General features: G+C 46.2%; 1 protein-coding gene across 1 annotated transcript in view; it reads right to left on the reverse strand.

Annotated features, from left to right (window-relative positions):
* Nucleotides 1-410: 410 nt before the first annotated feature.
* The window catches only part of napab (N-ethylmaleimide-sensitive factor attachment protein, alpha b), a 31,653-nt gene continuing 5,817 nt past the window's right edge, over nucleotides 411-26,246 (reverse strand). Inside the window, exons 2-10 of the mRNA XM_072490041.1 lie at nucleotides 12,225-12,304; nucleotides 10,565-10,681; nucleotides 9,340-9,386; nucleotides 8,382-8,459; nucleotides 6,581-6,636; nucleotides 5,311-5,395; nucleotides 4,463-4,567; nucleotides 3,240-3,359; nucleotides 411-1,557 (exon numbers count right to left, since the gene is read on the reverse strand). Of these exons, the coding sequence (XP_072346142.1) occupies nucleotides 1,456-1,557; nucleotides 3,240-3,359; nucleotides 4,463-4,567; nucleotides 5,311-5,395; nucleotides 6,581-6,636; nucleotides 8,382-8,459; nucleotides 9,340-9,386; nucleotides 10,565-10,681; nucleotides 12,225-12,304 (790 nt within the window). The 3' untranslated portion in view covers nucleotides 411-1,455. The remainder of the gene's footprint in view (nucleotides 1,558-3,239; nucleotides 3,360-4,462; nucleotides 4,568-5,310; nucleotides 5,396-6,580; nucleotides 6,637-8,381; nucleotides 8,460-9,339; nucleotides 9,387-10,564; nucleotides 10,682-12,224; nucleotides 12,305-26,246) is intronic.

The following is a 26,246-nucleotide window of genomic DNA, read 5'->3' on the forward strand; positions in this document are numbered from 1 at the left end:
TTTAAGTTTGTAATTGATAACATATATAAACCACAGCAAGAATTTTGGAAACTACATTCTTATAATAAACTTTGTTTTGATAAAAGCGCCTAGGAAGTCTGATGAATCACATCAGAAGTGCTCATCCTCGCCAAATTCAACATAAAGGGTATAGGCCAGGTGAACTTCAGAATACACTTTGGAATTTCTAAGCCCTGGCCCATTACACACCTCTGCCAGTCACGGGGGTGCGCAGGAGCAGAATCCCTGCCTCATTCTCTTAACTGCCATCGGGCCGTCGCACCCTCACAATGAGAGCCACAGTGCCCATCTAGCTGAGCGGGAGATCACCTTCTTTGTGAACGCAAGATGCAAAATCCTAAAGTTCTGTTGTGTAGAACGAACTGAACATTGCAGCAAAGAAAAAAAAATAGTTGGCTGTAACATTTATTCAGATTTAAAAATATGATATAGTGCATTTATACAATGGTTGCAACTAGCTAAATGTCATACCCACACATTTCCCCCATGTAAGATGTAAAACGTAATCTCATCAGATCTGCTGTGCACAGTAAACCTACAGTTCCCAGAGAGCTGGTCTGTTTAGACCTCAAGAGCTCCAAGTAATGTGATACGTGATGCCATGTCTACTCTGGCCCGAGGCAGACGCTGCCCTAAAATGCATATCCAAAAAGCATTTAAATACCAGAAAAATAGTCAACAGCGTGCATCGAGTAGCACACGAGAAGATTCAGGTTAAAACACGTTATATAACTTAATGTACCACAAGCAAGTTTTCCCCCTTGCCACGCATCGAAAATCTCCCCCCCCCCCAAACTGCCAAAAGCTGAGCGCTTACTTTCTGGGCTAACCAATCCCAGCAGGGATTCACGCATGCTCTGGGGAGAAAAAAAAAAGCAGCTGGCTATTCGACTGCAGCGGGCATCACAACCGAGGCTGACCCTGTCCTTGGTCGGCGCTCAGGGGCAGCCGTCGGCTAATTAACTCGCTGATAGAAAGAAAACTGTGCCGAGCGAATCAGGCAATCACCACGGGTGTTTTCCCCCTCTCTCTATTCTCGTGGCCAGATGTCGGGTTACCTCGAATAGCTACAAGTTTTATTACACATCAAAAGTTAATGCCATAAATTTAAACAGACAAATCGCATATATGAACAGGTGTTCTGCAAGAAGGATTCAGGGGGAAAACGGTAGGTGTTGGTTAGGGGGGGGGCGAAATCCATGGTTTCCAACAGATTGGTTTAGAAATAAAAAGCTCACCCCAGCCCAATCTGTAAGCATCACTATTTTCTTCCTAAATAAACGCAAAAATTGTTCAAACACTTCCAATTCTGGAATGTTCCATCGCTTTTCTGATTTGCAATGTATGTTTTATCAAAAAGCACCCCCTCCCCCCTCTCACTCGTCGGGTATTGATTACAGAGATATTTTGTTATAATATATATACAGTTGCTCCTTAACGCAGGTCGCTCTCTTCCCCTTGGATAGTTTTCTTGATGCGTAAAAGCATCGTAGTCAACCACTGGTCCAGCCGTGAGATGGAATCGTACTCCTTCACCTGTAAAAGGGAATAAAGTCAGCTTCAATGCCTTAGAAAGTGGCAACACAAGTGGACAAGACAGTCAAGGAAGTGTACGGAATGCTTGCCTTCATTGGACGGGGCATCAAGTTAAAAAAAACTGGCCAGTCATGCTACAGTTGTATAGAACCTTGGTACGGCCGCACTTGGAATATTGCGCACAATTCTGGTCGCCACACTACCAGAAGGATGTGGAGGCTTTAGAGAGGGTGCAGAGGAGGTTGACCAGGATATTGCCTAATCTGGAGGGTGTTAGATATGTAGAGAGGCTGAATAGACGCGGACGGTTTTCATTAGAACAATGGAGGTTGAGGGTCTGATAGAGGTCTACAAGATCATGAGGGGCATGGATAGAGTGGATGGGCAGGCACTCTTTCCCAGGGTGGGGGGGAGCAATCACCAGGGGGCACAGGTTTAAGGTCCGTGCGGCAAAGTTTAGAGATGTGCGAGGCAGGTTTTTTTTTTTATGCAGAGGGTGATGAATACCTTTGGATGCGACGGTAAACCGAGAGCTTGCCTGGCCGGTGTGAACGTCCCACAGCACTCTTTCGACAACATAACGGTGACCACATTTGATTGGCTCTAAAAGGGCTCTGGGACATCAGAGGCTGTGAAAGGCGTTACAAAAAGACATCTTTCATCCACCCACTGTGCGAGCAAGCCCATGGCCATGGGGGTGGAGAGATCATTTAAGCAGTATGGGATGAAATTATTTGTGGGGAAACCATTCAAGGTGGTGTCCTTAATATGAATTAACCTCACGCCCCTCAGTCTATTTATATCGGGGCTGTCACAGAAACACTGCTTCATGCATTGAGAACCATTCCCACTTCTGACACCATTGTACATGGTACTGTGCAAGTTAATGATCATTATATCAAATGCGGATACTTATCATGTCATCTCTGATCAATAGTTAACACCGAACTTCTCCAGGCAGCTGGCCCGGCACTGAGTTTTGTGCTGTACCTTCACCCAATATCGCATGTCCTGTTTTTCTTATATGGAGCGATCTGCCTGGACTGTACGTAGAACAATACTTTCCACTGTACCTCGGTACATGTGACAATAAATCTAAATCTGCATTCAACGGGCAAAGTAGAACGGCCAAAATCTTGTTTGGTGCGACAGGTTTTCCAACAGTTGTTAGAATGCAATCAGTTCGGGCGGCGCGGGGCACAGTGGTTAGCACTGCTGCCTCACGGCGCCACGGACTCGGGTTCGATCCTGGCCGCTGGTCACTGTCCGTGGGAGTTTGCACATTTTCAACGTCCTGGTGTGGGTCTCACCCCCACAACCCAAAGATGTGCAGGGTAGGTGGATTGGCCATGCTAAATTGCCCTTTAATTAGAAAACTTTAAAATATTATAAGCACCTCTGGCTTACTACAGGAAACGACACATCTTGGGATGTCTCAGACCTCCCAAGCCACTGGATATTATTTTTGAACAGTTATTCTTACAGGCAACCATGTCAGTCAAGGCAAGCCCAACTCTCCAAATACTGCGTTAGAAACCATTACATCCAACGAGAACTCCTGCTGCAATTTGAAATGCACAACGTTCCCAACATCTTTTTAACATCCCTGACAATGACCGGTGTCAGCCGAATGATGCCGATACTTGGTGACAAATCTGATTTGCTCAATCTCGAGCCCTTACCGCATCTGTGTAGCCATCAACGTTCTGCTCCTCAAAGGCGTCCAGAAGCTTCTTGACCAGTTTGCACTCCCTGGAATCCGAGAAGGCTGGGAACATTTCCTCGTATTTCGTAATGGCCAACTGTGGGATAATTGAAACGCAGTGGGATACACTTGGATGCAAAAATCAAAAAAATGGCAGAAAACTGATAACAGGCAGAAGAGGCATGATAGGTTATTCCACAGGCCTATTATCTTCCTCACACCAGCTGAGGGCCAGGATTTTGCTAGCTTCACATCTCGCCAAACATAAAACTCAGATTGACAAACCCGACCAAGTCCTCGAGCTCGCCGATGGACAGAGCCTTCTTCAGTCTCAAAAGAACTGGGCTGTGGATGCTGACACAAGGCATCTGCCTGGGATTTCTGCAGCTTGTCCTCTCAATCGGCAGCCGTAACGTTTGAGGAAAGCGATATTAATTGCAGTTTGCTGTATCAAACTATAATTTTAATTGCAGTTTCTGCGAATCGGTCAGGATGGCTGAGTTGTCTAAGGCGCCAGACTCAAGGAGTGTGTTTCCTTGCCTCATTCAAGCCTGGTGAGTTCTGATCCCTTTTTTAGGGGCGTGGGTTCATATCCCACTCCAGACATTCTCCTTTTACGGACGGCATGGCAGCAGTGGTTAGAACTGCTGCTTCACAGCACCAAGGTCCCAGGCTCGCTTCCCGGCTTGGGTCACTGTCTGTGCAGAGTCTCCCCGGGGGTTACTTCCGGGTGCTCCGGTTTCCTCCCACAAGTACTGAAAGACGTGCTTGTTAGCTAATTTGGACATTCTGAATTCTCCCTCTGTGCACCCGAACAGGCGCCGGAATGTGGCGACTCGGGGATTTTCACAGTAACTTCATTGCAATGTTAATGTGAGCCTACTTGTGACAATAAAGATTATTATCTATTAAAACGCACGGGAGTGCACCACCGGTGCATAAAAATCTACCGTCACGGTTTTTTCTTTCGATAAAAAAAAGATGCTCTAAAGTTCTCTCTCTCCCCAGGAGGTGGAGTAAAAGCTTTTACAGACAATGCCCGTTGCTTCAACCTCATTCCGAATTCTCACGGGCAACATTTCCCACAACCAGCACCTTTAAATCACCTCCAAAACCATTACCAATAAACCACACCAGTTCTAAAAAGCAGCTAGGGGCAAAGTAGCAATCACATCGAATGGTTCTCTGGCACTGACCTACCTTGGCGTTTAACATATCGACACAGAAGTGGCAGAGGGCAGCTTTGAAGAAGTATTCTTTAGCACTGTACTTCAGGAGGGGGCTGTCCATGGCGGTAGTGCCTACCTGCGGTGTACAAAAGCATAAATTCACGGCAAGAATCAAATGTTAAATGCGACAAGATTGAGAATTTTCTTTATTTTTAAAAAGGGCCAGGGCGCACGCGCGCACGCACACACGCACGCACGCGCGGAAAGGCAGGGGAAAAGAACTAAACTGGAGAGTTGGTGCAGACACAGTGGGCCGAATGGCCTCCTTGTGCGTTGTATCAATTCCGTGGGAGCCCAGACCCGGGCTGACCATTTCGAGCCAGGCCATCTAGGGGTGATGGTAGGAGGCACCACTTCACTCTTACAGGGGAGTAGAATTTGGACAGGATTTCCTCTAGGAGGTTAAAGCTGGTCTGGGGAGATGAAGGGTCAATTGAAATTCTCAAACCAGAGATTGATCTTTGTTAGGTAAGGGGAAAATCAAGGTATTTGGGAAGATGGGTTGAAGGAATTAAGATATAGAGACCAACCATGATCAAATGGAACCCAGGAACTGACCGGGGGCAGATTCTATCAGTTAAAAGGGAGATCTAACTTGGGGCCTTCGCTACCCTGTACGATGCCAAAGAAAGCATTTATCCATCAACTAATCAGGGGAGCTCCAACTAGAATTAAAAACAGTCCTGCCCGCCCTCATTAGAAACATACAAGCTGGGAGCAGGAGGAGGCCATTCGGCCCTTCAAGCCTGCTCCGCCATTCATTATGATCATGAGCAGCTCGGGGAGACAAATATCCCCTGGGTGAAAACATTCACTAACCTGCTCGTATATCTCTACGGCTTTGGGATACTGTTCAAGCTGTGCAGCATACGTAGCGACTTTCAGCAAGCACTTATTTGCAGAACTGCAGAGAGGAAAAAAGCATCGACAGGCTAAATATATTCAGAACTATCTTGCATGACCTCTGCACAACTTTAAATAAAAGGCAAGCATTGGATTGTTAAAAAATCTTGTATATGTGCATGCTTCACTGTGTTTATAATCTTTGGTCACTCTATGTCCACGTTTAACACTGAAAATGCTGAATGTACAAATTTGTGACGGCAAGGAGATGTTGAACTAATATATTTTGCACAACTCTATACTACTAGCAAGATGCTTCATTATTCCACAATGCAGCAACTGGACAAAACCGGGATAATATATATATATTTCTTAAAAATAAAATAATTTAGAGTACACAATTAATTCTTTCCAATTAAGGGGCAATTTAGCGTGGCCAATCCACCTACCCTGCACATCTTTGGGTTGTGGGGGTGAAACCCACGCAGACACGGGGAGAATGTGCAAACTCCACACGGACAGTGACCCAGGGCCGGGATTCGAACCCAGGTCCTGAGCGCTGCAGTCCCAGTGCTAACCACTGCGCCACATGCTGCACTTCGTCCCTACTTCAAAAAGAATAATGCGTTTTAAAATCAATTTTTGCGGGATGTGGGCGTCGCTGGGCTGGGCCCAGTATTTGTTGCTCAATCCCAATTACGTCGAGAAGGTGGTGGTGAGCTGCCTTCTTCAACCGCCACAGTCCGTGTGGTGTAGGTACACCCACTGTGCTGTTAGGGAGGGAGTTCCAGGATTTTGACCCAGCAACAGTGAAGGAACGGCTGATAATAATAATCTTTATTAGTGTCACAAGTAGGCTTACATTATCACTGCAATGAAGTTACTGTGAAAATCTCCTCGTCGACGCATTCCAGCGCCAGTTCAGGTACACAGAGGGAGAAATCTGAATGTACAATTCACCCTAACAGCACGTCTTTAAGGACTAGTGGGAGAAAACCGAAGCGCCCGGAGGAAACCCACGCAGACACGTGGAGAACGTGCATACGCCGCACAGACAGTGACCCAAGCTGGGAATCGAACCCGGGTCCCTGACGTTGCGAAGGAACAGTGCCGCCCAAGTCAGGATTTTGAGTGACTTGGAGGGGAACGTCCAGGTGACGGTGTTTCCATACGTCTACTGCCCCATGTCCTTCGAGATGGAAGGTCCTTTGCAAGTGTATTCAGTGGCAATCAAAGCTTTGCTAACCTGTTGGACTCTTCACCTCTGTAGTAATCAGCTGCCTGTTCATAATGTGCAATTGCCTGAAAAAGAATAAGTGAAGCTGTGAGGCCGCTTCAGTGAAAAACAGTATTTACCAAATGAGAAAAAACTCTGAATAATAGCAGTCGCGTGTCACAGGCCAAACCAGGACAGACTGGCATTCTGCCATATTTGAAACCGATTGAGCAATAGCTCAAACTTTTTATCTTTCAATAATATTAAGACAAAAGAAACACAGGTTTTGAGCAAGTGCAGGAATGGACTATTCTGTGCAGCCTACTGCAGGCGAATAGCCCACTGACACAAGTGATGACTCATCAATTGGAAGCCGAAGTGGTCAGTGGTTTGTTTTGTTTTTAAATTTAAAGTACCCAATTATTCTTTTCCCCCAATTAAGGGGCAATTTAGCGTGGCCAATCCACCAACCCTGCACATCTTTGGGTTGTGGGGGTGAGACCCACGCAGACATGGGGAGAATGTGCAAACTCCACACGGGCAGTGACCCAGGGCCGGGATTCGAACCTGGCTCCTCAGCGCCGCAGTCCCAGTGCTAACCACTGCGCCGCATGCCGCCCTACGTCTTTCGGGACTTGTGGGAGGAAACCGGAGCACCCGGAGGAAACCCACGCAGACACGGGGAGAACGTGCAGACTCCGCACAGACAGTGACCCAAGCCGGGAATCGAACCTGGGACCCTGGCGCTGTGAAGTAGCAGTGCTAGCCACTGCACTGCCGTGCCGTCCTTGTGGTCAGTGATTTGTTCGCAACTTCACCGTGTCCTTTCCCCACCCCCACCCGGTGTAAAGTCCCCCAGCCCCACAATCTTCCAGGATACTTATGTTTCTGCAATTCTGGCCTCTTGTGCATTGCCGATTTTAATGGCTCCATCTTGGGATGGGTTCCTTCAGTTCCCCAAGCTCTCTCCTTAAACCCCGCTTCTTTAAAAATCTATCTAGATGACTTGATTGGCTGTCGTAATAATCATTTTGCGGCTCAGTTAAATTTGGTTTGATAATCCTCCGAAAGGCGCTATATAAATCCAAGCTGGTGTTGTGATCAGCACCCATGGAACAACATACCAATCCTACAGGACCAGGAGAGAATAATTTCCTCAAAGTTTTAATACAATATGGTACCGAGATAACAGAGACGAAGAAATTTACCAGGATGCTACCAGGACTTGATGGTCTGAGTTATGAGAGGCTGGGGACCTTTTTCCCTGCAGGATAGGAGGCTTAGGGGTGATCTTATAAAGGTCTATAAAATAATAAGGGGCATCGATAAGGTAGATAGTCAACATCTTTTCCCAAAGGTAGAGGAGTCTAGAACTAGAGGGCAGAGGTTTAAGGTGAGAGGGGAGAGATGCAAAAGAGGCCAGAGGGTGGTGAGCACCTGGAATGGGCTGCCAGAGGCAGTGGTAGAGGCGGGTATGATTTTGTCTTTTAAAAAGTAGTTAGATAGTTACTTGGGCAGGGTGGGTATAGAGGGATACTGGCCAAATGCAGGCAAGTGAGACTAGCTTAGTGATAGAAACTGGGCGGCATGGACAAGCTGGGCCGAAGGGCCTGTTTCCATGCTGTAAACATCTATGACTCTAAATTTTCCTGGTCGACTTCACAACTAATCACCAGAAACCCTTGGTCGTCAAGCTATAAAAAGGAGTAAATAAAAGGGACAAGGGTTAGCGGCATGTAGCAATCCAGTTTAACACTTAAAAAGGCCAGCACGAAACAGAATATTTTTGCACAAATACAACAGGAAACACAAGGGCAGCTCGGATACCTACTTTCTCGATATCCACCAACTCGCTCTCGTAGATCTCCGCTATCGATATGTGGTGCTTCGCTGCAATCGTAAACCGGCCCTGAGCACAAGAACAAATTCCCATCAAAGACCGGCCCTTCAGAAGACTGATCGCGACAACGAAACAAAGATGCAAAAAGGTCAGTCCTAGACTAGCAGCGGGGACAATGTTCCAAGATGTGTTTCGTTTGGTTCATATTGTGCTTGCTAAACCTGCTGGAATAATTAAAACTGGCTTGGATATTCTGCAAAACCATCATCAACAGTCCTGGCTGCATAACAAACAGAGAAAGGAGTGTGCATTTCGACAAGAGGGAAGATTTTAAAATAACATGCCTTCCTTTTGGTGAATTACAATTCGTCTTAGGTTGCAGCAAGTTCTGTTTGTTGGACAGGTCTCTTCAATTAACAGCTAAAAAATAACTAATCCTAAAACAATGGCTTTAGGAGTAATATATTTTGTTTCCTGTTGATTTTAAACAAACAAGGAATAATTTGGTTACAGCATGGATGGCCACAAGCTCCCCCTGGCACTGTTGTGGGAGACAAATCCTTTTGGTTCCCTCTTGCCTAGTTCAAGAATGAGTAGATCTGAACGAGAGATAGTAGCACAGCAGAGGGGTTTGGTGTATCAGTGCATAACCTCACCATCAAACAGTAGGATCCCGCAGAAAATGACCAGTTATTCTGGTGCTGATGGAAGGAAGAATTTTGGTCAGCACACTGAATAATGTTGTGGGGAATCATTCACATCTCTTCAGACCAAGCCTCGGTTATAACATCCCATCTAAAATAGCAATACGGCCCTAGTTCAGCAATATACAGGACGGTTAGTCAATTTTGCGGTCAAAGTCTGGAGGGGGGCTTGAACCTGCAACTTTCTGATTCGGAGGCTATGCAGCTGACTTCCAACATTACAAATATTTGAATCAGCATCTTACCATATCTGTATAAATCTCTATAGCCCTGTTTAAACAATTAATGGCCTCTGGAAAAAAAAAAAGAAAAACCACAAACATTACCACTTAAAAATTATGCTCATTGCTATTTTCAAAGAAATATTATACTCTTTTCCCTCTCTTTCCCTGTTGTATTGTATCCGCTTGGAAGCACACCCCATTTAAGCCCACACCTCCACCCTATCCCCATAACCCCACCTAACATGTATGGACACGAAGGGCAATTTATCATGGCCAATCCACCTAACCTGCACATCTTTGGACTGTGGGAGGAAACCGGAGCACCCGGAGGAAACCCACGCACACACGGGGAAAGCATGCAAGCTCCACACAGACAGTGACCCAAGCCGTGAATTGAACCCGAGACCCTGGAGCTGTGAAGCAACTGTGCTAACCACTGTGCTACCGTGCTGCCCAGTCGCTCCTCTTACCGCTGTTCTGCTTACATAGCTCGCAGGCTCAGCTACTCCTCCAGCCTCCCAACATTTCAATCAAGGAGGGAGACATTTTGCTGTTGTGCCAGTACAAAAACATAAGTTTAAACTCTGATTGAGGCTCCAAGTTAGTAGATTAGTCAGGCCCTATTTGGTCTGCCTCCATACAAGAAGCCAATGGTGGTTAGTTAGCTGCGATGGTCAATTTAGCCACTCCAAATCTGTTGCCTCTGATTCTCAGAATAAACAGCGTCTTGCAATTGTGAATAATTACTGCCTTTATACAAAAGCCAAAATACAATAATAATTAATAATCTTTATTGTCACAAGTAGGCTTTTATCAACACTGCAATGAAGTTACTGTGAAAAGCCCCTAGTCGCCACATTCTGGCGCTTGTTCGGGTACACAGAGGGAGAATTCAGAATGTCCAATTCACCTAACAGGCACGTCTTTCGGGACTTGTGGGAGGAAACCGGAGCACCCGGAGGAAACCCACGCAGATACGGGGAGAACGTACAGACTCAGCGGGGAATCGAACCTGGCGATGTGAAGCAATAGTGATACCCGCTGTGCTACAACAGAGTCAGGTACATAAATTGCACACTACATTTCATGTACTGGAAGTAACAATGGTATGAAATTGAATCTAAAATATGAAACTTGAAATGGCAATTTTAAGTGATGCGAGTATTTAGAATTAAATTTGATTTGCATTTTTGCAAACAAGAACACGTCGGTAATTCATTTGTGTGACGGAGGACCAAGATGCTACCTTGGGGATCAGCTTTCTTGAAGGCATTTCCTGCATCGACAAAGTTTGTTGCTGCATCGTGTTTACTTTGCAAGTGGAGGTGGAGCTTCGCAGCCTCACAGAAGGCATTGCCTGCGGCTAAAGAAAAATGTACACAAATCAGCAGTGGGTTACACCAACGCACGCTGGCCGCTGATTGTGGAAAACACGGCAGATACTGTGAACACGCAAACTGCTCCACGCTCAAAGAGCTCAAACAGGATACTCTTTGATAAATACAACACATGGATAATGCAAATATAGGAACAGTTGGCCAAATCCCACAGGAGGTTGCAACATCTCTTGTTGGCGTTGCTGTTCATATTGCAAAAGAAAAAGGCCCCTATACCTGAATTTAGACAGACCCTGCCAAAATACCAGGAGAAGGAATCCATAAAATGTATTGGCCAAGCAACTTCATCTGTGCCAAATTAAAATGGCAGTAACCAACATGGAACGGCGGAGTGGTTACAGCGCAGGAAGAGGCCTTTCGGCTGGTTGTCTCTGTGCTGGCTCTCTGAAGGAGCAATTCACCTCATGCCACTTCCCCGCCTTCTCCCAGAGGCACTGCACGTTCCCCGTTTTAAGATAATCATCCAATTCCCCCTCGAGCAGGACAAGCTTTCTGTTTCTAAAAAAAAAAAGGCTCTGACAAAAAATGGTAACATTTACACAATTGTCGGAGATTGTTCTCCATTTTGATTAGAGCAGTTTTATTCTCAAATCCTGGCTGTCTGTTCGATGCAGTGTCCAACACGTAACTACCGTGGTACCATGAGTGTTGCCTGCTCATGTATCCATTTGTTAGTCAACGCTCACTCTCCTCGGGTGAACCCAGAGGCTTCCTAAAGGGGCTCAGGTCTGCTGCCTGATAAATGGTCAGTCAGAACCACCAAGCTGTGTTGGGGGCTACCAGCAAGTGAGCTCCCAGCTCAGAGTTCAGCAAAGTCACCGTTCTCAGAGCCAGGATGTAAATGGTCACTGGGGAAGACCACCCCCCTGAGTTTCATGCCAGCTCCCGCGCCAAGATGGTCGAATACCCTAACAGAGTGTTTGCCACCTCACCAGTTCCCTTCTGGAGGGGCCATGGCTGGCACAGGACATCGTGCAATGTAACCAATTTTCCTTGCCGTTTTCACACCGTTAAAATACCATCCCGGAAACGATATCCATTGCCATGTAAATTTGATCTGTGCCTGTATCCTGCTTCTGGTACAAGCAGCTGAGCGCTGGTGTGATTAATACTCACCATTACTGTAATTGAACCCACAAGCACAATTTGAAAAACAGGCCAGGCAACATGGCACACACATACGCACACACATACACATACGCACACACATACGCGCGCACATACGCGCGCACACATACACGCGCACACATACACGCACACACATACACGCACACACACACGCACACACACACGCACACACACACACGCACACACACACACGCACACACACACACGCACACACGCACACACATACGCACACACATACGCACACACATACGCACACACATACGCACACACATACGCACACACATACGCACACACATACGCACACACATACGCACACACATACGCACACACATACGCACACACATACGCACAATGAGTGAGATGGTTGATGTCTATACTTACCACTCCAGTTCTTGGCCATCTTAAACATATTTGCCGCCCTGGCGTACATTTCACATGCTTCTTCTAATCTGGTAGACGCCCTGAACAGAAAAGGAGGACAACGTTAAAATTTGGACAGGGCCAGGGTGCTGTCCAGGGAAGAAACAAGGGTCTCTGGTCATCATCCAATGGGTCCACAGCACAAGATCACCCCAAATCACCACTCAATTGGCAGCTTCACCCAAGGTAGTCAGGTTTAGAAAATGTTTTTTGAATGCAGATTTTTTTTCTAGCCTTGGCAGTGTGGTAGTTATCACAGAGAACATTCAAATACCATCCAGGACAAAGCAGCCCCCTGGTTTCCACCATCTATGCACAGTGACAGTACAAAGAACAAAGAAATGTACAGCACAGGAACAGGTCCTTCGGCCCTCCAAGCCCGTGCCGACCATGCTGCCCGACTAACTACAATCTTCTACACTTCCTGGGTCCGTATCCCTCTATTCCCATCCTATTCATGTATTTGTCAAGATGCCCGTTAAATGTCACTATCGTCCCTGCTTCCACCACCTCCTCCGGTAGAGAGTTCCAGGCACCCACTACCCTCTGCGTAAAAAACTTGCCTCGTACATCTACTCTAAACCTTGCCCCTCTCACCTTAAACCTATGCCCCCTAGTAATTGACCCCTCTACCCTGGGGAAAAGCCTCTGACTATCCACTCTGTCTATGCCCCTCATAATTTTGTAGACCTCTATCAGGTCGCCCCTCAACCTCCTTCGTGCCAGTGAGAACAAACCGAGTTTATTCAACCGCTCCTCATAGCTAATGCCCTCCATACCAGGCAACATTCTGGTAAATCTCTTCTGCACCCTCTCCAAAGCCTCCACATCCTTCTGGTAGTGTGGCGACCAGAATTGAACACTATACTCCAAGTGTGGCCTAACTAAGGTTCTATACAGCTGCAACATGACTTGCCAATTCTTATACTCAATGCCCCGGCCAATGAAGGCAAGCATGCCGTATGCCTTCTTGACTACCTTCTCCACCTGTGTTGCCCCTTTCAGTGACCTGTGGACCTGTACTCCTAGATCTCTTTGACTTTCAATACTCTTGAGGGTTCTACCATTCACCGTATATTCCCTACCTGCATTAGACCTTCCAAAATGCATTACCTCACATTTGTCCGGATTAAACTCCATCTGCCATCTCTCCGCCCAAGTCTCCAAACAATCTAAATCCTGCTGTATCCTCTGACAGTCTTCATCGCGATCCGCAATTCCACCAACCTTTGTGTCGTCTGCAAACGTGTAGTATGCACCACCTACAAGATACACTGCAGGAACTCAAAGGCTCCTTGGGTAACATCTTCCAAACATGTGACCGCTTCCAGCTAGAAGGACAAGGGCAGCAGATGCACAGGAACATCACCACCTGGAAGTTCCCCTCCAGGCCACTCACCACCATGACTTGGAAATATATCACTCTTCCTTCACTGTCGCTGGGTCAAAATCCTGGAACTCCCGCACTAACCAACTATCAAAACAAAGGACTTCAGTCTAATTTCATATTTCACCCCTGGATTGGGATCCAATTAATGAGGAATTGTGGTTATAAACCCTTGATCAACCTGCCCACCTGCAAAGCCTTTTGACATTTCATCACCATTCCTTGAGGAAAACACAGGTATGTTCCAGTTGTATAACCCACTCCATTCAGGGGAAGCTGACCGATCTGATAGTCCCAAATTGTACAGGCCCTTCCTGATGAGTTCCCTTTTATTTCATCTTTGCCGTTTTGGTATCGTTAATGGAGACATTCCTTTAAGTCGAGCAGAGGAAGGAAGGAACTCAAGGTGTCAAAATAATACACGGGTGTTATAAAGTTTTGTATTTTGGGCAGAAGTACCCAGACTTTATGGGATTGCAAGGGTTCATTTCGATTGGTTGGTTGGCTGGTGGCGGATTGGCCAGGGACAGTATTCTGCCTGGGCTCCTGTCAGGAGGGGTTTTTCAGAGGGAACCCAGGAGAAGCCACTGGGCACTCAAGGCAGAAGCAGCTCTGTAAGCTCTCTCTTTCTGCTGCCTCTGTCTGAAGGCAGAAGGTTCTAGAACCTAATAGAAGCCGTCTCTCTCTTGAATGCTGGCTGCCTATAGTCTGTGCGTCTATACGAAAACCGTTACAAGCTGAAAGAAAAGATAATATCTATCTGAAAGCCCAGACTGAAGAAGAAACTAACTGGAAGATGCCCATCTGAAACAAAGACATCCTTTTACTTTCATTATTTTACACCCCTCTTTTCCCTGTGTTTATTTGTCTATGTGTGTATCTATACACACACACGCATGCATGCACGCACACACAAAGCGGGGGGGGGTGGGAGTAGAGATTAAATAGTAGTTAACCAGTTGTATTTGCTGCCTATTTAATTACAGTTACTAGTGCAGGGCGGCACGGTGGCACAGTGGCTAGCACTGCTGCCTCACGGCGCTGAGGACCCGGGTTCGATCCCGGCCCCGGGTCACTGTCCGTGTGGAGTTTGCACATCCTCCCCGTGTCTGTGTGGGTCTCACCCCCACAACCCAAAAAGATGCAGGGTAGGTGTATTGCCCAAGCTAAATTGCCCATCATTTGGAAAAAAATAATTGGATAAATGTGTTTACATTTCCAAACCCGTGACTGCAGTTATTGGGCAACCGAAGACCTCGGGTATTTTAAAAATAAAAGTTAATTTCAACCGTGTTGCGACTCCGGGATAAGTGGGGCTGGAATTGACTGCGCATTGGCCCAGGGTTTGTAACAAAATAAATAATGGGCATAGTAATTGAGAACTTGCACAAAATAAACAGGGACAGTGAGCTCCTTATGACAAGGATCTGCGAGTAGACACTGTGAAGGGCAACGGGTTTGCCATTGGTTGATAATCAGCCCTTTGTCCGCTAGAATTTAAAGTAGTTTGCTTAAACAAGAACCAGTCTCATTAGGAGTGAAGTAATCTCAAAAGCGCGCACCCGCCCCCACAACATTTTTGCTTTTATTTCCAAGTGGTCAGCAGAATCCTCGTCCTCAAAACAAAAGATCTTTTCTTCCGTCAGCCATTTACAACTGGCACTAAGAGAGTTTGTCAAATAGAGCCAGAGTTTAATTTCCCCAACGCCTTTACACACACACACAGGCGTGCAAGAGTTCTTCCCCAACTTGTGAGGACCAATGCAGATTCCACACCACATTCGAGATACTACGAACCGGAAATACAATTAGGATTGAACAAATATTTTATAAATTTTAACGATCAATGCATTATGGCCACAATGACACTCTGCTGCTGAAAGACAAACTTAATCATTATGGAAGTGTTATTATTATGCATCTTCTTAATTAAATCCAGTGATGTCATCAGTAAGTGCTGTGACATCATTAGTTGTTGTTACCCGTGTATATCTGTATTTAACTGCCGGTTGTTCCATTCTGTTACTGTTGTTTTGATGTTTAACTAGCTGCTCCCGTTTTTTGAGTCCATACTGTATTTTAAACATCGTTACTTCTATATATGAAACGGTTAACGTGTTTGGTGGTCAAGTTACCACACTACTGAATTCATTTTTTAAAAAAAATTATTTTATTCTCAGGAACTTATTTTTAAACTCTGACTTGAAGATCGAACAGATTTCTTTTCAGAAAGGAAATTATAAATTGTGAAAGGTAAATATAATTATACTGTTGAAATAACTGGTCTGAGCAAAGTGTTTCTTGCAGTTTGTTGCTTTCACAGATTATTTGAAGGGAAGACAAGAGTCAAAAACGATTGTAGGATTCAAGTTCCTACTCCAGGGACTTGAGTACATTTCCAAACTGATGTGTCGAAGATGTAAAAGATCCCGTGGCATTATTTCAAAGAATTCAGGGGAGTTCTCCCCAGTGCCTTGGCCAATATTACTCCCTTGACCACTATGTTGAGTCTGCATGTCTGTGTCTGCGTGGGTTTCCTCCGGGTGCTCCGGTTTCCTCCCACAAGTCCCGAAAGACGTGCTTGTTGGGTGAATTGGACATTCTGAATTCCCCGTGTACCCGAACAGGCGCCAGAGTGTGGCGACGAGGGGCTTTTCACAGTAACTTCATTGCAGTGTTAATGTAAGCCTACTTGTGACAATAAAGATGCTGATCACCTGGTTGGTTATTTGTTATATCGATGAGAGAGATCTGGCTGTGCACAGATTTTCCGCCACATTTCCTGTATTAAAACGGTGACATTACACTTCTAAAGTACTTCACCAGCTGCAGGCTGCACCCGATATCACGATAGGCATAAACACTCATCTTTCTTCGCTACCAGACACCAAACAGGTTAACCGAAGCCAAATTCAGCTTTGTGACATTTGCAACTGAACCAGGACGTATTTCAACGCTGTTCAAATTTAAACCTAGATGCTGACACTAGCTCGATAAGTTACACGTGGAGTTTGAAAGGAGTGCCGACATAATTGCTTCTGGGCTGGGATCAAATATTACTGCAGCTCCCCAGGTGGTCCTTAAGAGGCTGCTCTGGAGAGACGGCTGTGCATTTTACTGCTTAATGCCCAGCGGAAAGGGAGCCAGATGCCCCGAGGCAATAACTGATTAGGGTGAACAGCATTTACATTTGGCTTCGAGCAACAGCAAGCAAGGCCCGAAACAGATAGAGTCTGGAGACACTGCACCTAATATTTAAGGCAGTTTGGGTCCTTTTAGTATATTTTCCACAGTACAAATTTATGTTCCTTCTTAAACGATGTTCAACTTGTTTTTTTTGTATAAAGCGTGGACCAATTTTTATTCTCCCATGTTATTCTGGAAGTTAGAGGGAGTGGGGAAGGGTCGATGCAGAGACCCAGGGGGAGCATCTTTTCCTTCAAGCTTACAGAGCTGGTTGGAATAGTAGGCCGTTCGGCCCGTTAAGTTTGCTCCACCATGCAACCATGACGGATAAGATGTTGTTTATAAAAATGTTTTATTATTTTTTTCCCTGAAGTTTTCATTTTAACAAATAACACCACAAAACCACAATGGTAGAGTTCAGCACAAAAAAAGTCAACAGGCATGGATGCAAAGGGGACAGAGCAGCGCTGCCTCTGAAACAACTCTCTGCCTCCCCCAGAAGACCCAGCCACAACGAGGGGACACTCAGGCAGCCAATATACAAGACCGATTGGAGGAGGGCTCCTAACTCCCCCATTAAGCCTACCCCCAAACGGTAGGGCTCAAACAATGCAGCGGCATAGCACACACTCATTTCAACAAGTTGAGCAAGGATTAACCAACCACACCCAGGCATGTGCCACCACTCATTTCCTCCCAGCCCAATAGCTCCAAAAACACCAACCACAAAAAGGAAAGACTCAGGCAGAACCCAGTCCTCTCCCGGATACACGACCCGCCCGGGCCTTCGAAGGAGACAAGCGCGGATTCTCAAAACTCAAAGCAACAAATAAAGGCTAAATAAAAGCCCAGTACGATTGGCCCTCGCCGGGGACCCCGCGCCCTCGCCGGGGACACCGCGCCCTCGCCGGGGACTATCCTCAATCAAAGTGATGACTAATCTAACCCCATCACCCACCACCACAGCAACCATCCACCCATCATTATCGCCTTGGCTGCACTCATCATCTCTATAACCGAGATAAGGGGTATCCAAAATGCACTCCCTTCTGATGAATGCAAGGATTACAGCACAAAAAAGAGACCGATAAGACGGTGCACAAACCACCTATCACTTTAACGATTCAATATGCTTCTTGCTAAAACAGGATAACAACCAACCCTCGGCCCCGTGTTCAAACATCACACAACCTTGTCAGGAGAAAAGACAACATGAAATCAACAGGATAATCACGAGGGAATAAAGTCCAGGATGCTAGATGAACTGCAGGATAATAACACCAACTATGTTGCTTAGAAAGGCCAAAGCCATGACGGGATCTCATCGAACAAAATGTGTAACTGATTGAAGAATCCTCTTGTGTTCATTAGGAATTTCTCAAATATTATAACTTCACAGATACACACCAATCTAGAAGACTAATGTACCACATTCAAGGCACAAATTGCACCTGGTTCCGGTGTAGCAAACACATTCTCTCAGCCATCGCAGACCAGGTGTGGTCCCATGGTCTGTGCTGATGTAGCTCAATTCAGTTAGGCTATAGATGGGACAGTACTCTTATGCTCTTAGCAAAGGGATGGTGAAAAAATATTTATGTTCTCGAAGCCAGATTCCTATTCAGTCATATCTGCTGGAGTGAGAGAGTTAGAAAAATGGTTAGGCATGGGGAAGAAGGGTGAGACAGTAGATAGACATGGACCAACTAGGTTGGGAAGCAGGCCCCCAGTAGCTCTCTCACACACACACACTAGGCCAGCAGTGATGAGCGGCTGGTTTCTGTGTATAAGGGAGAAAGGAAATGGAGAGGATCGGGGTAGACGGGGGCAGTGAAAACTGGGGAGGGGAAAAAGAACAGACCTTGCATTTATGCCTGGAACTCCCTCCTTATCCCACAGGTAGTGCAGCGGTTCAAGAAGGTGAGAACCTTCTTGAGGGCAATTAGTGAAGGGCAACAAATGCTGGCCCAGCCTAGGAGGCAAAGTGACACAGCAGCACAGTGGTTAGCACCGCTGCCGCACCACTCCAGGGTTCAATTCAGACCTTGAGTGACTGTGTGTGGACTTTGCACGTTCTCCCCGTGTCTGAGTGGGTTTCCTCCGGGTGCTCCGGTATCCTCCCACAGCCCAAAGGTGTGCAGGTTAGGTGGAGTTATGGGGATAGGGAGAGGGCCCTTGGCAGGGTGCTCTTTCAGAGGGTCGGTACAGACTTGATGGGCCGAATGTCCTCCTTCTGCACTATAGGTATTCCATGGTTCTAAAAATACACCTGCCACTTTCTACCCTCAAGTTTGGGGCAGCACGGTAGCATTGTGGATAGCACAGTTGCTTCATAGCTCCAGGGTCCCAGGTTCAATTCCGGCTTGGGTCACTGTCTGTGCGGGTGCTCCAGTTTCCTCCCACAGTCCAAAGATGTGCAGGTTAGGTGGATTGGCCGTGATAAATTGCCCTTAGTGTCCAAAATTGCCCTTAGTGTTGGGTGGGGTTACTGGGTTATGGAGATAGGGTGGAGGTGTGGACCTTGGGTAGGGTGCTCTTTCCAAGAGCCGGTGCAGACTCGATGGGCTGAATAGCCTCCTTCTGCACTGTAAGTTCTATGAAATTCTATGAAAGCCCCGCTCTGCTTTAACCACCACTGAAACCAGGAACATTTTCCACTGTTCCCAGCCCAGGGTAGCTTTTGGGCACTGATGCAAAGGCCAAACAAATTTCTTGGCAGGTTTTACCTACTTTTATAACCAAGAAACGATGCAAAGCAGTTAAGAGGAATGGAAATGGAGTCTCTGTTGTAATGCTAGGGAATGTAGCAACTCATTACAAAACAGAATGGGTAGAATGCTAGAAGTACAACATTTTCTGCCTGTAGGCTATTGATGCACCAATACACTTTTCACAACTGTACTCAGGCAGAAAACTGCCAGCTGCAAACGAGACTTCCTCAGCCAAGGGACTGCTAACCCAGACACACGAACAAGCTCAAAATGGCTGACACAGCAACCCTGGCACAAGCAATGCTGCTCGAGCACTAATCGCCCAGACGTGATGGAGCCAGCTCTTAATTAAATACCACAACCCCAGCAGAGAGGCCATCTGGAAAATTCCACTGCACCGTTTCAGAAAAGGAGAGACACAATGCTTCTTTGCGAGATTCCCCACAGGTCTGGCCTCTTGCGTGACGTCCGCAATTAGGATTACATCTCCCACAAACGAAGCTCTTCAAATTTTATTGGAAAATTGGAATTTCTGCAAAACGCACTTGCCATTTTTATACGCCCGCCAACAATTGCAATAAAGAAGAGAGGTTGCAAATGAGGCCAGAGTCTCGACTCGAGCGTTGGGGAGAGCAAGGTTGTATTGTCACTGGACTAATAATCCAGAGGCCCAGGGTAATGACAGCAGATAGTGAAATTTGAATTCAATGATAAAAATATTGGAAATCTACCATCCTTACCCAGTCTGGCTTACGTGCCCGATCCACAGTAATGTGGCTGATTCTCAACTGCCCTCTGAAATGGCCTCGCAAGCCACTCAGTTCAAGGGACATTCGGGATGGGCAATAAATGCTGGCCCACCCAACCACGGCCGCATCTCAATTTAAAAAAAAATCTTGCTCCAGTCCAAGATCAGCACTTCAAGACTCAAAAAGCATGTGTATATCAGGTGTCCATATAAAATGGCAGCCTTGGCAATGGGAGCACCCTCGCCTGCATCAGAGGGTTGTGCGTACGTGTCCCACCTCAGGGGCCGGAGCACATAATCGAGAAGGGTGCAGTACCGAGGAAGCATTGCACTGCCAGAGGCAGTGATGAAACATTAAACCAAGGTCCGGTCTTCACCTCGGGTCCATGCAATAGATCCCATGGATCTGCCATTCCATACGGGCAGCATGGTGGTACAGGTGGCAGGGAGCCGGGTTCAATTCCAGCCTTGGGCAAATGCCTGTGTGGAGTTTGCACTTTCTCCCCGTGTCTGCGTGGGTTTCCTCCGGCTGATCCGGTTTCCTCCCACAGTCCAAAGATGTTCTATGTGCAGGTTAGGTGGGGTTGCAGGGATAGGGCAGGGGACTGGCCTGGGTGGAGTGCTCTTTCGGAGGGTCGGTGCTGAATGGCCTCCTTCTACACTGTAGGTATTGTAGAGATCACCAAAGCACAAAGATGTGCCTGGTAGTTTGAGATTAGTTCTTTGCTGCTTGTGGGATCTTGCTGTGCACAAACAGGCTGCTGCATTTCCTGCATTACAATGGTGACTACCCCGGACAAGTACTTAATCGGATGCGGAGTGCTTTAAAGACCCAAGCACATGGAAGGAGCTATACAATGCAACTTCCTTTATTATAACCTGAATCAGGGCAGCACGGCAGCACAGTGGCTAGCACTGCTGCCACATGGCGCTCAGGACCCGGGTTCGATCCCGGCCCCGGGTCACTGTCTGTGTGGAGTTTGCACATTCTCCCCATGTCTGCATGGGTCTCACCCCCACAACCCAAAGATGTGCAGGGTAGATGGATTGGCCACGCTAAATTGCCCCTCAATTGGGAAAATAAAAATTACCACCTGAATCAGTCTCGTTAAATTTCACCTCAGTTAAACTGTCCAGTCCAATAAAACATCACTTTATTTAGAATAAAAAGCTTAATCTCACATGAATTGCAAGCTATCTTGAAGCGATGGGGTTTTATGAAAATAAAAAGGGTCCGTTCAAATTAAAACCCTGAAGGGACAGATTACCAGGACGGTTTGCAAAGTGGAGTATTCAGCAGATTCATACTAATCTGAGCCAAACTAAAATCATTAATTTCTCGATGCTAACTTTACACTACTGCCAAACTCAAAGAACACAGCACCATCCAGAAATTACTGGAACATCCAAGAATATAGCTCCTACTGAAAAGGAGGACCTACGCCACATCAAACCTTTCAGGTCATCCCACAAGAACTTCACATCCAGTTATTCCTCGCAGAACAATCACTTCAGCGAGTCAACGTAACAGACAACAGGAACAGAAATTTCCAGTTAGTTTGTTTTATGGGGTGTTGGTTATTGGATGAATTAAAGAGCCCTTACTGAGTTGTACCAACAGAAATGTACTTTGTCTCATCTATGGAGACGGTGCAGACAAGAAACAGTGCCTTCCAATAATTTAACATTGATATGTTAGATTAGATTACCAGTTCAAAACTATTAACACAAAGCACAACACAGCCCTCTGTGTTTATCAACCACTCCTCCAATAACCCCAGTGTTTATCAACTGGTCCGTACAGTAACCCCAGTGTTTAAAAACCAGACCCGACAGTAACCCGTGTTTATAGACCAGACCCTGCAGTAACCCCAGTGTTTATAAACCAGACCCCACAGTAACAGTGTTTATAGACCAGACCCTACAGTAATCCCAGTGTGTATAGACTAGACCCTACAGTAACCCCAGTGTGTATAGACCAGACCATACAGTAACCCCAGTGTGTATAGACCAGACCCTACAGTAACCCCAGTGTTTATAGACCAGACCCTACAGTAACCGCAGTGTTTATAGACCAGACCCTACAGTAACCCCAGTGTGTATAGACCAGACACTACAGTAACCCCAGTGTTTATAGACCAGACCCGACAGTAACCCGTGTTTATAGACCAGGCCCTACAGTAACCCCAGTGTGTATAGACCAGACCCTACAGTAACCCCAGTGTATAAACCAGACCCTACAGTAACCCCAGTGTTTATAGACCAGACCCTACAGTAACCCCAGTGTTTATAGACCAGACCCTACAGTAACCCGTGTTTATAGACCAGACCCTACAGTAACCCCAGTGTATAAACCAGACCCTACAGTAACCCCAGTGTTTATAAACCAGACCCTACAGTAACCCCAGTGTTTATAGACCAGACCCTACAGTAACCCCAGTGTTTATAGACCAGACCCTACAGTAACCCCAGTGTTTATAGACCAGACCCTACAGTAACCCCAGTGTTTATAGACCAGACCCTACAGTAACCCCAGTGTTTATAGACCAGACCCTACAGTAACCCCAGTGTTTATAGACCAGGCCCTACAGTAACACGTGTTTATAGACCAGACCCTACAGTAACCCCAGTGTTTAAAGACCAGACCCTATAGTAACCCCAGTGTTTATAAACCAGACCCTATAGTAACCCCAGTGTTTATACATCGGTCCCCAGTGTTTATACATCGGTCCCCATTGTTATGGGCCAGGGAATAAAGAACCCCAGAGTGTATCATGGAGTTCATCTGACCCACAACGTTTACTAGATTGTGGTATGGGGAGCACACGGCTCCTCTGCAGGTGTGGTACAGCAGAAATGGAAAAGTATTTTTAAAAACAAAACAATGTTTATTCTAGGAACTCAAGTTAACCTTTTTATAACTTAGTGAACATCTTAGCAACTATTAATTCAAGTAAAACCCCCAAAGAATACAACACTAAGTAATCCTTAATAACTTCCCAAACAACATCCAGAAGACAAAAGAAACACCTTTGAACAGAAACACATCAAGTTAAAGTCACTACTGAGAACATTTATAATTCTGAAATCACCAAATGATCAACAGATAGTCTTTTGATGGCAGAGAGAACAGCAGTACATCTGCTCTATCTGGCTTCAGCTCCAACACTGAAAATGAAACCCAAACATGAAACTAAAAACCACCCTGCAGCAAACAGCCTAAACTGAAAGTTAAAAGCTGTCAGACAGCCCAGCTTCACCCAATTTGACATCATTAATAACACAGATTTCTTCAAAGTGCTCTCACATGACAACAGTAACCCGTGTTTATAAACCAGACCCTACAGTAACCCCAGTGTATACACCAGACCCGACAGTAACCCCAGTGTGTATAGACCAGACCCTACAGTAACCCCAGTGTTTATAGACCAGACCCTACAGTAACCCCAGTGTTTATAGACCAGACCCTACAGTAACCCGTGTTTATAGACAAGACCCTACAGTAACCCAAGTGTGTATAGACCAGACCCTACAGTAACCCCAGTGTGTATAGACCAGACCCTACAGTAACCCCAGTGTTTATAGACCAGACCCTACAGTAACCCCAGTGTTTATAGACCAGACCCTACAGTAACCCGAGTGTTTATAAACCAGGCCCTACAGTAACCCCAGTGTTTATAGACCAGACCTTACAGTAACCCGTGTTTATAAACCAGACCCTACAGTAACCCCAGTGTTTATAGACCAGACCCTACAGTTACCCCAGTGTTTATAGACCAGACCCTACAGTAACCCCAGTGTTTATCGACCAGACCCTACAGTAACCCCAGTGTTTATAGACCAGACTCTACAGTAACCCGTGTTTATAGACCAGACCCTACAGTAACCCCAGTGTGTATAGACCAGACCCTACCGTAACCCCAGTGTGTAAAGACCAGACCCTATAGTAACCCCAGTGTTTATAGACCAGAACCTACAGTAACCCCAGTGTTTATAGACCAGACCCTCCAGTAACCCCAGTGTTTATAGACCAGACCCTACAGTAACCCCAGTGTGTATAAACCAGACCCTACAGTAACCCCAGTGTGTATAGACCAGACCCAACAGTAACCCGTGTTTATAGACCAGACCCTACAGTAACCCCAGTGTGTATAGACCAGACTCTACAGTAACCCCAGTGTTTATAGACCAGACCCTACAGTAACCCCAGTGTTTATAGACCAGACCCTACAGTAACCCCAGTGTTTATAGACCAGACCCTACAGTAACTCCAGTGTTTATAGACCAGACCCTACAGTAACCCCAGTGTTTATAGACCAGACCCTACAGTAACCCCAGTGTTTATTGACCAGACCCTACAGTAACCCCAGTGTTTATAGACCAGACCCTACAGTAACCCCAGTGTTTATAGACCAGACCCTACAGTAACCCCAGTGTTTATAGACCAGACCCTACAGTAATCCCAGTGTTTATAGACCAGACCCTACAGTAACCCCAGTGTTTATAGACCAGACCCTACAGTAACCCCAGTGTTTATAGACCAGACCCTACAGTAACCCCAGTGTTTATAGACCAGACCCTACAGTAACTCCAGTGTTTATAGACCAGACCCTACAGTAACCCCAGTGTTTATAGACCAGACCCTACAGTAACCCCAGTGTTTATAGACCAGACCCTACAGTAACCCCAGTGTTTATAGACCAGACCCTACAGTAACCCCAGTGTTTATAGACCAGACCCTACAGTAACCCCAGTGTTTATAGACCAGACCCTACAGTAATCCCAGTGTTTATAGACCAGACCCTACAGTAACGCCAGTGTGTATAGACCAGACCCTACAGTAACCCCAGTGTTTATAAACCAGACCCTACAGTAACCCCAGTGTTTATAAACCAGACCTTACAGTAACCCCAGTGTTTATAGACCAGACCCTACAGTAACCCCAGTGTTTATAAACCAGACCCTACAGTAACCCCAGTGTTTATAGACCAGACCCTACAGTTACCCGTGTTTATAGACCAGACCCTACAGTAACCCCAGTGTGTATAGACCAGACCCTACAGTAACCCCAGTGTGTATAAACCAGACCCTACAGTAACCCCAGTGCTTATAGACCAGACCCTGCAGTAACCCGTGTTTATAGACCAGACCCTACAGTAACCCCAGTGTGTATAACCCAGTCACTACAGTAACCCCAGTGTTTATAAACCAGACCCTAGAGTGACCCCAGTGTTTATAAACCAGACCCTACAGTAACCCCAGTGTTTATAAACCAGACCCTAGAGTAAACCCAGTGTTTATAGACCAGACCCTACAGTAACCCCAGTGTTTATAGACCAGACCCTACAGTTACCCGTGTTTATAGACCAGACCCTACAGTAACCCCAGTGTTTATAGACCAGACCCTACAGTAACCCCAGTGTGTATAACCCAGTCACTACAGTAACCCCAGTGTGTATAGACCAGACCCTACAGTAACCCCAGTGTTTATAAACCAGTCCCTACAGTAACCCGTGTTTATAGACCAGTCCCTACAGTAACCCCAGTGTTTATAGACCAGACCCTACAGTAACCCCAGTGTTTATAGACCAGACCCTACAGTAACCCCAGTGTTTATAGACCAGACCCTACAGTAACCCCAGTGTTTATAGACCAGACCCTACAGTAACCCCAGTGTTTATAGACCAGACCCTACAGTAACCCCAGTGTTTATAGACCAGACCCTACAGTAACCCCAGTGTTTATAGACCAGACCCGACAGTAACCCGTGTTTATAGACCAGACCCTACAGTAACCCCAGTGTTTATAGACCAGACCCTACAGTAACCCCAGTGTTTATAGACCAGACCCTACAGTAACCCCAGTGTTTATAGACCAGACCCTACAGTAACCCCAGTGTTTATAGACCAGACCCTACAGTAACCCCAGTGTTTATAGACCAGACCCTACAG

The sequence above is a fragment of the Scyliorhinus torazame genome, chromosome 25 (genome assembly GCF_047496885.1).
Source record: "Scyliorhinus torazame isolate Kashiwa2021f chromosome 25, sScyTor2.1, whole genome shotgun sequence".
NCBI lineage: Eukaryota > Metazoa > Chordata > Chondrichthyes > Carcharhiniformes > Scyliorhinidae > Scyliorhinus > Scyliorhinus torazame.